The 14,242-nt window shown below is 35.2% G+C and overlaps 2 protein-coding genes and 1 long non-coding RNA gene across 4 annotated transcripts; 1 reads left to right on the top strand and 2 right to left on the bottom strand.

Moving 5' to 3' along the window:
• Positions 1 to 1,415: 1,415 nt before the first annotated feature.
• LOC145164914 (uncharacterized) lies at positions 1,416 to 2,183 on the bottom strand. Its single transcript, XM_079083572.1, has one exon. The coding sequence runs from the start codon at positions 2,181 to 2,183 to the stop codon at positions 1,416 to 1,418; it is 768 nt and encodes a 255-aa protein (XP_078939698.1).
• A 6,002-nt stretch (positions 2,184 to 8,185) lies between these two features.
• LOC145167612 (1-aminocyclopropane-1-carboxylate oxidase homolog 1-like) lies at positions 8,186 to 9,566 on the bottom strand. The gene is made up of 2 exons (XM_079086845.1): positions 8,662 to 9,566; positions 8,186 to 8,589 (listed from the first exon to the last, which is right to left on the bottom strand). Exons 1-2 carry the CDS (start codon positions 9,484 to 9,486, stop codon positions 8,335 to 8,337), a joined length of 1,080 nt encoding a protein of 359 aa, XP_078942971.1. The 5' UTR covers positions 9,487 to 9,566; the 3' UTR covers positions 8,186 to 8,334.
• On the top strand, positions 9,476 to 13,266 carry LOC145167613 (uncharacterized). 2 transcript variants are annotated; one of them, XR_013741303.1, is made up of 4 exons: positions 9,476 to 9,573; positions 11,340 to 11,444; positions 12,241 to 12,304; positions 13,118 to 13,266. It is a non-coding gene; the product is annotated as an uncharacterized LOC145167613 (long non-coding RNA). The 2 variants fall into 2 exon arrangements; XR_013741304.1 differs by lacking the exon at positions 12,241 to 12,304.
• The last annotated feature ends 976 nt before the right edge of the window (positions 13,267 to 14,242 follow it).

Genomic DNA, 14,242 nt, shown 5'->3' on the forward strand with positions numbered 1-14,242 from the left:
GTAGATCTAGCGAAGCAATAACATAACAACAATACCCGGATTTCCATCCGATAAAGGGTCGGCCTTGGTGCCGTAGACCCTGTCGATATAGTGAGGATAACTCACCTGAAATGAAGAACCGAATAACGGAAGCACACACCCGAAGCACTGCTCCAAACTCCAACACCTATTGACATCAATGGACCATTGACATAAATAACCAATTACCATAACACCCTTGAAGGTCAAAGTCAAAGTCCAGGCCAAAGTCAAACTTCCTGAGTGACCCTACTCGCCGAGTCAACTCGTTGACTTGTCGAGTCCTTATACTCTGAAAACTCTTAGAACACGACTCAACTCGCCGAGTCACCCCAAGACTCGTCGAGTCCAACGATCTCCGAGTCCCATCCTGTCCAACTCACTGAGTCACCCCTCGACTCACTGATTTGCGTCTTAACCAAAAGAGGTTAGGTTCTGCGACCAGACTCGCCGAGTCCAAGGCAATCTTCAACAGACTCGCCGAGTTGTTCTTCCAACTCGTCGGATCCAAGGCAATCTTCATACAACTCGTCGAGTACACCCATGTGACTCGCCGAGTCTCTCCAGTTCTCAATCCATATAGAGGCTTTTCGAGCCATGCAGGGGCTCCAATCCATAAATCCACTCTACTACAGTCTAACCCTCACATAAAGTTGCAAACTTTACGTGAAACCAAGGAGGTATAGGCCCAAAACACACTAGGGCTAGGGCTAAGGACTAGGGGGCTTCACCAACAACTCTTAAACAGAAGCTTTATGACATTTTGGACCATCACAAGCCTAGATCTAGAGTAGCAACCCCAGATCTAAACTCCAAACCCGAAATAGATCTCAAACAAGCCAAGGAACTCCAAATCAACCACCAAGGATGAACCAAAAAGGAAATAGCTTAGGATAATGGCTCCTTACCTCTGAGATGTGCCCAAAAATGAGGTAGATTCCAGATCTACACAAGCCCCTTGATGCTAGCCTCTAATTCCTCAAGCTCCTTCCACCAAATTCCTCTTCCAAGCTCCAATCTCCTCAATAATGAAGTCTCACACGAAATTAGGGTTTTCTGGAACTCTTTGGGGGGAATAGGAGGCTGGGAGAAGGACATAAAGTCCTTTAAATAGGGTGCAACCCTCGGGATTAGGGTTTCTCATTCCAGCACCAACTCGTCGAGTACATCTTCCGACTCGGCGAGTTGGCCATTTAACCCGCGATCAAATCCCGCTCCGACTCGACGAGTAGCATACCTACTCGTCGAGTAGCTTCCTTAATTTACACTTAGCACCCTTCAACTTCTTGCTTCCGAACTTGGGATGTTACATTAGAACACCTATCTATTGTATGACCTTTAAGATTACAGTGTTTACATTGTAATCCTTGATTTCTAGATCTAGTTTGACCTTGTGTTCATTTAAATTCATTTGCTTTACTATTAAAAACAGAGACTTGTGGTTTTGAGGAAACAATATTACCAAGAAACCCATTCTTTTGAAGTGACTCTTCTCTAGAAAGAATAGAGAAGGCAGTTTTAACATTTGGCAAAGGCTCCATCAAAAGAATGTGACTCTTAACTTGACTATACGCATCATCAAGACCACAAAGAAACTGCATTAGTTTCATCAATTTTGAATGATCATTAAGCATTGTAGCAGCCTCACAAACACATTCAGTTAAACTAGTTAATCCATCAAATTCTTTCCATAATGAATCTAGCTTATTATAATAATCAGAAAGAGAAGAACCATTTTGCTTTAAGTTGTTAATTTGTTGATGAATATTAAAAATGACAAACCCATCAGCTTTATTATAAGTCTCAAATAATTCATCCCAAATATCTTTAGCTTTATCAGAATATACATGACTAGCATATATAGTTTCAGAAATTGACCCTAGGATCCAATTACAAACAACAGCATTAACACGCTCCCACTTAGATGCTTTAGATGCTTCTGTTTTTTCAAGAGTAATAGTACCATCCACAAAACCCAATTTGTTTCTAGCCTTAAGACCTCTAGACATAGCACTACGCCACAGACGATAATTTTCATTACCAATCAACTTAATTGTTATAATAGAAGCTACAGTATTATCAGAAGGATGAACATATAAAGGATCATCAAAATCAACTGGATTATCTTTACTATTACCACTTCCTTCTGAAGTAACACCAGCCATAGTAGATCACAGAAAATAACACACAGAAAAAAAACAAATAGCAAACAGATCAACCAAGAAATCAGAAATCACACACACCTATGTTGACTTAAAGTCCAGATGGTCACCACAGTATGTCGGGGCCCAAGACAATCAACACAGTTTTAAAAAACAAACAACAAGTAACTGGGTACTCAAGACACCAGGATCTCCCACATCTACAGCTAGAAAAAGAAAGAAGAGAACAAGAAAACCTCACAGGGCAATAGGCTAGAACCGATTAACAGAACCGACTCCCTGAATCTATTCCCTTCAAGGGTTTATCGGTGATGAAATTCGGCCCCATGAGGATTATTTCAGATTTAAGGGATTGATCGATTACACCACGAAAGCTCGATTTCTCAACAGCAGTGCTTGGTTAAGAATCTGATCCTCACCAAATCTGAAAGATCAAGAACAAAAAACTTCGCAGTACCAGGATCTTAACAAATAGACTCAAGTTTTAGGGTAAACAACCAATAACCCTAAAACTCTCAATCATTTAACCAAATGAACAAAAACTGTAGAAAGAGGAAGAAGATGAAATACCTTTCAACAAATCGTCAACAACAGGAGATTAACGAACACGAAGCGAGACGTCAGGATCAAAAACCACGAGCCTTAGAGCTCTGATACCATGTTGAAACACACAAGATAAACTTTGCCAACATCACCATTTCTTATATCACTTAAGGACAAAGAAACAGGTGGTTTTCAAGAAACTTACAGATCAAACCTCACTGCAAAAACACCTAATCTACTCTCGTTACAATACACTCAACCTAATCTATATCAACCAAGACACAATGATCAAGAACTAATCAACAAGACTCTTGTACAAATTATCCTAGTCTATACAGATGAAGATGAGCATATGAAAGAAAGAAACAACGAGAGAACAGAGAGAAAACCCTAAACTGATCTGAGACGAATAATATCACGGACAGTCTTCTCTCTCTCCCTTTATATCCTGGATATCAACCACAGATACAACCCGAGCCGAACTTGACCCAAGCTATAACCCGCATATCAATCAACCTGCATATACACTTTACTACCCAGAAGAATACCAGATTTTCATAATAACCCCTCAATCACATAACACTTTATTTTAAACAATAAATATGAGATTGTAATATGCATCCACATTTTTAACAGTTGGTATATGTATCCAGTCTCATTTCTTCATACAAAGAAGGAAATAGGTTGGTATGTGTATTGAAATTACGTATTTGTCCCTTAAACGTAGTATATGTTTTATTGTAATGTTGACAAATTTCATAGTGCATATGATATGATGTTGATGGTGGTTCTTGCAGTTAAAGGATGTTAACTGGTGTTGCTTGATGGAGGAATAAGGTGAGGGTCATATTTATTCAACGCCTATAAATGATACTGAATATGGAAGTCATTATGTTACTAGAAATGCATAGGTCCATCATTTCCTCTAACATAAATATCATTTCTTGATAGAAATGCATAGGTCCATTCGTCTTTTAATTTTAGTTCTTCTTCCATCTCTTTCCTTTTTTTCTATTTCTTAGAAGGTGGACATCAATTTGATATTGTTTTTTCCCTGTTTATAGCTTGATGTTTGTCAAAATAAAGTAAGGACAAAATCCAAAAACGAACAACCTACTTTCATTAGTTTATCGATCTAACCACTAAATATTTTGTCCTAATTAAACCATTTAACTGTTTAAAAAAAAAACCTTTTTTTCAAGTTAACTGGCTTTGATCTCAATTTAAGATACTTAAAGTTTTAATGGTTTAGCCACCTAATTTTTTTTTGGTAAATAAACCATTTTAGCCTTTAAATGACTAAATAAATTTAATGGTTTACTAACTATATCTAAAGAGTAAAAAAATATTGAAATGACTATATTGATAAAATTATGAAGGTATTGATGAGTATGTTATATAGCATCTCCTTTTCTATTTATATTTTATGTTTGGGACTAATACATGTTACCTTTCAGCACTCATTGACATTTATTTAAATGAAATGTTTATTGTGTAATGGTTTGCTACTAAAATAGTGTTAATAGTTATAAAATATTGTAAACATCATTTTTAAAAGTATCTTGCTAAAATTTTATCAAGTTATGCTAAGTTGAAGGGCATTTCAGATATTTATTTTTTCTCTTTCATAGATGTAGGTGTATGTTACCAATGAGGCAAGTTCATTATGTAACCATCTCTCAAATGGGTCGGTCACCCTAATGTTACTGTTGATGCCAAATCATTTGGTTTGAAAGCAACGGTTAATGTTATTATTTTTTATATAATATTAATACACAGTGTTGTTTAAACCAAGTGGTTTTATAATAGCAATACACGGAACTATTTGAAGCCATCATTGTATTTGACATTAGGTAACACATACCGTAATACAAGAAATAGTGTTTGTATGTTTGTGTATGTATGTGACCGTGTATGCATGTGACTCTATCGTGTGTGGTTATTTGTAAAAACAAATGATAGTAAGCTGCTATTTCTTGCTAATAAATGAATGTAAGGTGCTATATCTTGCATTATATTTTTTTAAATTGCAAGAAATAACAACTTGCTTTTGTTTATAAAAGTGTGTTGCTATTTCTTGCTAATAAAGGAAAATAAGTTGCTATATTTTGCATCTAGTATATGAATGTAAGTTGAAAATTTGGCACCTGCTATTTGAAAGAAGTCAAATATAGTCATAATCATGGATCCTATTATCCTTATTATAAGCTTGATAAAGAAGTCAAATATAACCATAATCATGGATCCTAAAGTCAAATATAGCCATAATCATGGATCCTATTATCCTTATTATAAGCTTGATAAAGAAGTCAAATATAGCCATAATCATGGATTCTATTATCCTTATTTTAAGCTTGATCGTGCATCTATTACGGTCAAAATGCAAGAAAAAACAAGTTACTTTCATTGTAGATTCCTTTTTTCTTCTTATTAATAACATAAAACTTTAATTAATTTGTTGTGGTAGAGTCATTTGGGAGCTTCTAATATGATATTTTGGTCATTTGTGTCGAGCTCAATATGATTGATTTTTATGGTACTAGAGGGAAAGATTAGTGGCTACCTTTGTCTATTTTTATCGAATATTAGTGGCTTTTCATGTTTTGAAGATCTCTACACTGTTAATAATGTAAAACACTCAACTATTTGCACAAAAGAACTAATCGTTTCTAGAACTAATTTCTGAAAAAACTAATTGCACCCGTCGCTTGGCGCGGGTAAACGACTAGTGTATATATATATATATATATATATATATATATATATATATATATATATATATATATATATATATATATATATATATATATGAGTGTGTGGTCACGTCCATATGATTTTGTTGATCAAGAAACCAATGTTGAGCTTATAAGAGAATGATTTGATCCAAAAGTCATGCTCCATAATATTAGAGTGAACGGATATAAGACGGGAAAGTGTTTACTGTTAAAATTTTAATGGATGCTCTGTAGACGAAAACTTTTACATACGTTTAGGAGTAGAGACATGCTCCTAATCACTTAACACTCTATATTCCTAAAAGATAAAATTTGTGAAATGACAAAAAAAAAGGGTTGTTTGAATAAAATAACCAAAAATTAGGTGTTTTTGAAAAATATCAAGATTTCCACCGGCCTCTGCGGAAGTCATTTAGCTCTGAGGAACAAAAAAACTCTATGAGGAAATGACGTGGCGGGGGAAAAAGACAAAAAAAAAATTATAAAAGTTTAATTCTGCAAAGAGTGCATCGTTCCACAGAGGAGTACCTCTGAATAGGGGTGAGCGCGGTATGGTTCTATGCGGTTATTAGCCAAAAGCTCACCACTAACCGCAAATGCGGTTAATCCATTTTCAAAACCGCATGGTGCGGTTAGGCGGTTATTTTTGTGGTGCGGTTTTGTTTTTTCTGTGTTGCGGTTATTAACCGCATGGATTCGGTGCGGTTATTTTGTGTGGTTTTTAACTACAGTTTAGAGCTCAAATAGTTTTAAGAGTTCAAACATATTACTTGTAATAATAAAAAAACCATAAGATATAACACAATTAACTATTTAACTTAAACCACAAACAATTAATATATTAAAAACGTCAAATCAATAGTAATTAACAATAAATATCTTAAAATTGTCTAATTTCATCATTTTTTAAAGTTAAACATAAAGAAAAAACCAACACTTTTGTCTTCTAATATTTTTTCCGTCTTTCATTCATGAAACTTGTCTTATTTTTAATATTTAATAAACTAACAATTGATAAAAAAAAATTTGTATATAATATATGCGGTGCGGTGCGATGCGGTGCGGTTTTTTTTGCGGTTTTTGAAAACTAATAACCGCACCGCACCGCAAATTTGCGGTTTTTGAAAAACAGAAAACCTCACCATCGGTTTTTATTGCGGTTGCGGTTTTTCGGTTGTGGTTTATGCGGTTTTTGCGGTTAATTTTAGTTGCGGTGCGGTTTTTGCTCACCCCTACCTCTGAAGAGCAGATCCACAGATGGCATCTCTGTGAAACGATGCACCCTCTGCGGAATTAAAATTTTATAATTTTTTTTCTCTTTTCCCCCGTCACATCATTTTCTCAGAGAGTTTTCTTGTTCCTCAGAGTTAAATGACTTCCGCAGAGACCCTTTCTGTGAAAGTTGTGGTCATTTTTCGAAAACACCTAATTCTTAGTCATTTTTGTTAAACAACCCCTCCTTTTTTGTCATTTCACATATATTCTCTATTGATAGTCTTTATTGCATACCATTAGGTTTTTTGCTTAAAAAAATACGAATATACATGGTTCTAGATGAAAGCTTTAGTATTCATCCTTCTTTCATAAAAAAAAAAAGATTACATTTTTCTTTAATAAGTTAATTTTGAATATTGGTTTGGTAAAATGTATTTTGTATGGTATAAAGAAAGGTAGAAGCATTATTAGTCTTTTGTCCGGGGCATATAATACCTATGGATCGACCTTGGTTATATTTCAATATAGCCTTAAAAAACACATCTTACTTGGCAGTTTTTAGGCAAAGCTTTAAAAAAATTATTATCCATGGTCTGCAAAGGAAGAGGTAAGTTCGAATCATAGCTTCTTTAATATAAAATGTCAAACTTGCTATTACAACATTAATTTGCCTATTTTTGTTTCTTACATTGTCTACATGACACCAAATAATCTATTGTTAGGATTGTACGAAGCTAAAACTTACAGATAAATTAAAAGCAAATGGATACGAAAAGTATTTCCTTCAACAATTGTGAACATTTGTATCCTAATCTATCACCAAGATTGCAAAATCATTAAATAGCCACCCTAACTGATCTCAAAATCTGAAAGAAGTCAATAACACTGAAATTTAGAATCATGTCGATATGAAAAATTACACAAAACATTTTTAACTTTAAATCTTGCCCTGCCGTTCAAAAAAAAAAAAAAAAAAAAAAAAAAAAAAAAAACTTAAAATCTTGCCCTAATCGATAAAAGACAATGCATGCCCTAACTGATTATAGAAAGATAAATAAGTAGAAAATGTAAAATTTTTAATGAAAAAATTGCCTCAAACCATTACCTTAATAGATTACTGAAATCCTGAGTACAAACAAAAAAAAAGACTGAACAAGAAGAAGTGATGGCAGAGAAGACATCACAAAGAAGATAAATACACTTGTAGAGAAGATGTAATGACTAAAAATCGTGTATCGATATAGAAACTTGATACATGATAAAGATTCAAGATTTTGAATCATATATTTGGATTATTTGGAGGCAGTTTTGAATCATATATTTCGATTATTTAGAGGAAGGAGTGATATGGAAAATTGTACATATATTAATTATGTGGTTTTAAAATTCAAGGATAACATAATTAAAAGCTAGTTGCATGATTTGGATACGTTATAAAACATCATTGTATATTTTACATAAGAAATGATTGTGTATTTGTATAAAAATGAGTATTGTATCAATAAAAAAAAATACAAAAGTTTGATGCATTAATCGTATTTAAAATGCATTACACCAAACAAACAAACAAAAAAAAAAGCATTTTATCTCTCAAGTCTCATCCCAGTATGATATAACATGCTATCTTATTTAAATATGTATATATAAATATGCCATTCAATTTAGAGCTTCAAATGATGCAAACGAGTAGCCCCTGCAGCAAGGCCCTTAGACACAGTATATCGACTGTAGTCATGGACGGTGGTTTCCCTGTATCTCGCCGGATTCTCATCGGAAAGCAGCTCTTTAATGGGTCCATACACCTTCTCCGACGGCGTTAAATGGGTGCCAAAGAAACACGCCACCGACACTCTCGGCCCTTTCTCATTTGCCAACACTCTGTGCTCCACACTAGTCAATCTGTCATTCGACATCATCTGAAAAACCCTAATAGAATCAGACTCCAATTTTGAAGTCTCATAGTTAGAATCATATATCGAATGGTATACCTGTAATAGATCTCCGGTGTTGATCACAAGCGCACCAGGTGTCGGAGGAACATCAATCCATTGATTTTGATGGCGGATTTGGAGACCTCCGATTTGATCTTGTAAAAGCACAGCTAGGAATCCGTCGTCTGTATGATTGCTTGTGCCCATTGTTAGATCTGGTTGTGGACAAGCAGGGTAATAATGGCCGGAGAATAAAAGCCCTTTGCCACAATCGAGATCTCCAAGATGATTTGCGTTCAATCCCAACGCCTCTGAGAATAATCTGAAAAGTACGCCTCCTAATTTCATGACTTGATTTGAGTACTCGATTTGAATGTCTCTGCAAACCCCCGGTAATTCCTCAGGCGGCGGAGGTGACGGAGCCATAAATGAAAAGAAGGTATCTCTCCAGTTCAAAGCGGGGGAATTATACAGATCGTAATTGCTGTTATACACAAATGTACTCGAAAGATCCCTGGTGTAAAACCCTTTCTTCACCTCATCATCTTGTTCGTGAAATCTACGAACTCCTTGAACCACCTCCTCCATAACACTCACAGGAATCCCATGATTCACCACCTGAAAAATACCTAGGTTCGCCGAGGCTTCACGAATCATCTCCACCATCGATGCTCTATGGGTCGATTGAAGGTCTATGACCGGAATCTCGACAGCAGCGGTGGATGTTTTGGGGGTGGTGTCCCGGGGATGGAAGAAGATTGTAGGGATTTTCCTGATTCCGGCATCGACGAGTCCTTTGACGCCGGTTTTTGTTTGGTCGAAAGCTTTGAGCTCCGATTGTCGATCGTAGCCTGAGACGACTGAAGCAATGGTGGCAGCCATTTTTGTGAAGATGATTGTGTATATATGCGAAGGTATTCCCTAGAAATGTGAGTGAGGATGCTTGCAATTTGGAAAAACCCGCCAAAGGTATTTATACCCTTATATGATATAAACTTGATTTTATTTAGATTTATTTTGTGTTCTTTTAACTAATATTCAATACATTATCTAATTTATTATATGCATTTTATAAAAGCTTTTCTACGGATACTCATTTTTTTTTGTTTTTTTTTCTTTCTAAATCAACATTTTATATGAATTTTTTTGGAATCATTTATATCTTAATATTTATAACGGCACACATTTTAGAAATATTCATATGCGCTCATTTTATATAAATACATTCAGGCGTGTTAATTTTTTTTTTTATACCGTTCATGGAAAGGTTTTATCGTCCAAAAGTTAGTGGTTAAATATATAGATTTGCATAGATTTACAAGTAGATATGAGTTCATCATTTTAGAAAAATTTATTCACAAATTTATTTTTTATTTATTACACAAACTTATTTAATGTTGATATCAATCAATAATAATATAAACACTTAACAAAATTAAATTTATATTGATGAATTAATTGATGAAAAATATTGGGATGTGACATAAACCCTATCAAATAAAATATACAGTCAAAGGAAGATAGATAGTCCTCCGCCGCCCCTGCATTATGTCTAACTTCAATCAATTTTCAATATTCAAAACTATGACTTGATCTTTTAAATTTATTGATTTTCTAATATATATATATATATATATATATATATATATATATATATATATATATATAGGATGAGTTCAATAGAGAATCATAATTAACCAAGGAACCAATTTTTTTTCAACTTTTTCAACTTATTTTTTATCAAAAAAAAAATTAAAAATACAGAAATTCATAACTTTTTATCCTTTTTCCAATGATATAAAATTCGATTTTTTTTTATTTTTTATTTTTATTTTTATTTTTACGTTAAATTCACAATGTGAATCTTTGAAAATTCACAACATGAATCCGGATTCACATAGTGAATCCGAAAAATATTTTTCACATTCACAATGTTAATATATAAATTTAGATATTTTTAGATTTTTTTTCGGTAAAGAATAAGCTCTACAAATTGAAAAAAAGATTTGGTTCCTTGAAGAACCAATAATTATGGTTCTCTATTGAACTTTTCCATATATATATATATATATATATATACATATATATATATATATATATATATATATATATAGACTTAGGTTATTCTATTCAAAGTAATTATTGTGTTATTGTATGCATAAATATGGGCCAATCAAATTTACTTATTTTAAGAAAATGATTAATATATATTATTGAATTAAATATAATTGAAAAATATCATCTTAATTAATTACAAGAGTAATTTAGTCAGTTAATATAGATTTAATAAAAGAATTTTGCATATTTTAAGGGATCATAGATTCTATTAATTTTAAAAATTCGATTTTACGAATTATAAATTTTTTAATTCGGACATTCTGGCAGAATATGTTTGAGTATGTTCAAAAATAAAAATATTTTTGAACCATAAAATAATAAAAATATTCTTGAACATATTTCTTGATCATGACTTTAAAAAGAGTTATTGGATGAAGCTCTACTCGACGAGTCGGTTGACCTACTCGTCGAGTAGCAGCGGGGTGGGATCGCATGTTAAGTGACCTACTCGACGAGTCCATATTGGGACTCGGCGAGTAGGAGCTGGCAGATGAAACCCTAAATCCCGGGGTTTTGCACCCTATTTAAGGAAACATAAGCCTCCTTTGGCCTCTTTGCAGTCCTTGAGAGCTTAGAAAACCCTAATTCGTGTGGTGTTCATTCTTGTGTGTGTAAAGCTTTGGAGAGGAGATCTTTTGAGGAGAGGAGCTTGGGGAAACAAAAGGCTAGGAGCAAGGAAGTGTGGGAAATAAGAAATCTACCTCAAATAGCATCATTTGGAGGTATCAAGTCGTCACCTTTTCTCCTTTTTCCTTATAGACCTCTTTTGGTTGAGACCTAGGGTTTTTATGGTTTGGTTGAGATGGTAATGTGGGATATGAGCTAGATCTGAAGTTGTAACTTCAGATCTGTAACCTTCTTGGGTTCTAGAGTCATAAAGCTTTGATTTTGGGCGAGAATGAGGCCCTCCTTGTGCATAAAGCCCCATTAAGAACTTAGTTTTGGCATTAAGAGCCTTATTAGTCATGCATGCACGTAAAGTTTGCAACTTTACGTGAAAAGCATGTCCTAGAAGCTTGGATCTGTGATTTGGAGCCGCTGCACGGCTCAAAACAAGTCTGTATGGAAAAAGGACTGAATGGACTCGGCGAGTCGCAAGGTTGACTCGGCGAGTCACATGAAGATGGCCGTGAACTCGAAGAGTTGGATGAACAACTCGGCGAGTCCGATGAAGATCACCATAAGACTCGACGAGTTGAAGAACAACTCGGCGAGTCGGATGAGTTTTCCCTGGGATATGTATGTGTGTGTACCCGTCGAGTGGCAAGGAGGGAACTCGACGGGTGGTCTTAGAGTTTGAACGGGAATCGAAGGAACTCGACGAGTCACCCCGATGACTCGGCGAGTGGAATGTGCTTCGAGGAACTCGGCGAGTAGCCGAGGGTACTCGGCGAGTTGGGGTCAACATGGACTGTTGACCTTGACTGAGGACTTTGACTTTGACCAGGGGTTGACTGGTGGGTTATGGAGTACCTCATAAGGTTAAGGACTTATGAGTATAATGTACTATGATTATAGGTGGTGGAACCTGTGTCAAGTGAACCGAGATTTGGAGTTTACCTTTCGAGTCGACATCTGCGAGGTGAGTTATCCTCACTATATCAATAGGGTCTACGGCACCAAGGCCGGCCCTTTATGATTTACATCCTGGTTTAGGATGGTTGCTATGTTATTGTTATGCTAGATTTCATCCTGGTTTAGGATGGTTGCTATGTTAGATTTCATCCTGGTTTAGGATGGTTGCTATGCTAGAGATCGGTTAGATCGGTTGTTATGGTATGCTACATATGGATTTGATCTGCTAGATCAGAATCAGGATAGATAGTGTATTATACTTTATGATCCGTAAGGATTGGTATGCTAGTGACCTGTTAGGTCGGACTCTAGTTACGAGAGGATTCTATGGTTGATGATCAGTGTGACAGATATGTTTGATGCTTTTATATGCAGTATATGATAGTTATGTGTACATGGTTATTTGCTTGTTGGCTGGGTTGAGGCGGTCCTGCTTTGTGCTGTAGGCCAACATACCTTATGAGCGGTCTGGGGAGACTGCAGGCCACGAGGCGGACCAGTCATGCCGAAGGCTCGGGATAGATTCAGATAGACTGTAGGCCCAGTAGGGCGGTCCAGTTAGGCCGATGGCCCAGTATGCAGGGATAGATTCAGATAGACTGTAGGCCCAGTAGGGCGGTCCAGTCAGGCCGATGGCCCAGTATGCTTGGATAGGTTCAGATAGACTGTAGGCCCAGTAGGGCGGTCCAGTCAGGTCGATGGCCCAGTATGCATGATTGATTGATTGATTGTTACTGATATGGTATTGTCAATGTGGTATTGGTATTTGGGGGTAGCTCACTAAGCCCTCGGGCTTACAGTTTTCAGTTTATTGTTTCAGGTACTTCAGGAGATCGTGACAAGGCGAAGGCGTGACCGTACCGCTCCTCATCCTTATGTTATGATTTTGGGACATTCTGATGGATATTGATTTGAAAATTTTTTGTAAACAATACTATTTGACTTTTATTTATGGTTGAAAAAGTTTGAATTTGGCGTAAAATTTATGGATGTTACAACTGCACCAAAACCAATAACCAAAAATTATAGAACATGTATAATCAATGAGAAAATATCCATACTCCATTCCAACAGAATTTGAATTCGTGTTTCCATTCCGATAGAATTTGAATTCGTGATTCCATTCCGATAGAATTGGAATTGTATAAAATACACAAACCACTAAGGGATTACTAGAAAGTAGTTTACTCAATTGTTGATCATTGATAGCAAAAAGGAGAAATGAATACCAATATTGTAAATAGGAAATATGTGAGATCTTATTGCTCAAATTAGTTTTTGTTTCTATTTTGAAGTGAAAAACATGTCTAGTTCGAAGCATATTATCTCAAATTAGTATTTTCTTTCATTAAGACCAAGTGTTTTAGACAATATGTCAATATCTAATTTTAAACTCAAATGTAATCGTTTGCAAACTCTCGCTCATTGGCATCACATAACAGAAAGAAGGCATCAAGTCAAAATTTAACCCTGGTATAACAAGGAACAACTAATATTAATATATCTTCAAATTTTTGTGAAAACTTAATATAATAAGTTTCTATTTTGAAATTCTAAAGAAGACCGCCCTAAGTCATTTCATCAAACAGTTTATATGCTAAACATAAATTAAGCCGGATTGAAATGTGATGGAGAAATTATAATTAAACAAACGATTTCCACTTCACCAACTTAAGTTTTTACAAACGATAATCTGTTTCTATTCAATCCCACTGAAACAAATCAGTGAAGAATGTGCACATCAACGTGATGGAAATCTATAGACAAAAAAATAAGGATTGAAACTGATGCTTACCATTCTATCGATAACCACTCTGGATTGTTGACAGATGGCTTCAAGGATGATAAATGCTTCAACGGAGATGAACAACGAAGATCAAGCAGTGGATGCCGGGGGGATAGCCGGAGGTGAGCAGTCGACTGAGGGTCGTCTCGTGTGGCCGGA

The sequence above is a fragment of the Lactuca virosa genome, chromosome 3 (genome assembly GCF_052849685.1).
Source record: "Lactuca virosa cultivar CGN04683 chromosome 3, Lactuca_virosa_CGN04683_v6, whole genome shotgun sequence".
NCBI classification, from domain to species: Eukaryota; Viridiplantae; Streptophyta; class Magnoliopsida; order Asterales; family Asteraceae; genus Lactuca; species Lactuca virosa.

What these genes read in the sequence shown, in the direction of transcription:
- LOC145164914 (XM_079083572.1), bottom strand. Translation starts at nt 2,183, where the DNA reads ATGGCTGGTGTTACTTCAGAAGGAAGTGGTAATAGTAAAGATAATCCA.
- LOC145167612 (XM_079086845.1), bottom strand. Translation starts at nt 9,486, where the DNA reads ATGGCTGCCACCATTGCTTCAGTCGTCTCAGGCTACGATCGACAATCG. An exon ending in ACACCGGAGATCTATTACAG is followed by an intron (nt 8,590 to 8,661) that starts GTATACCATTCG and finishes AGGGTTTTTCAG; the next exon opens with ATGATGTCGAATGACAGATT.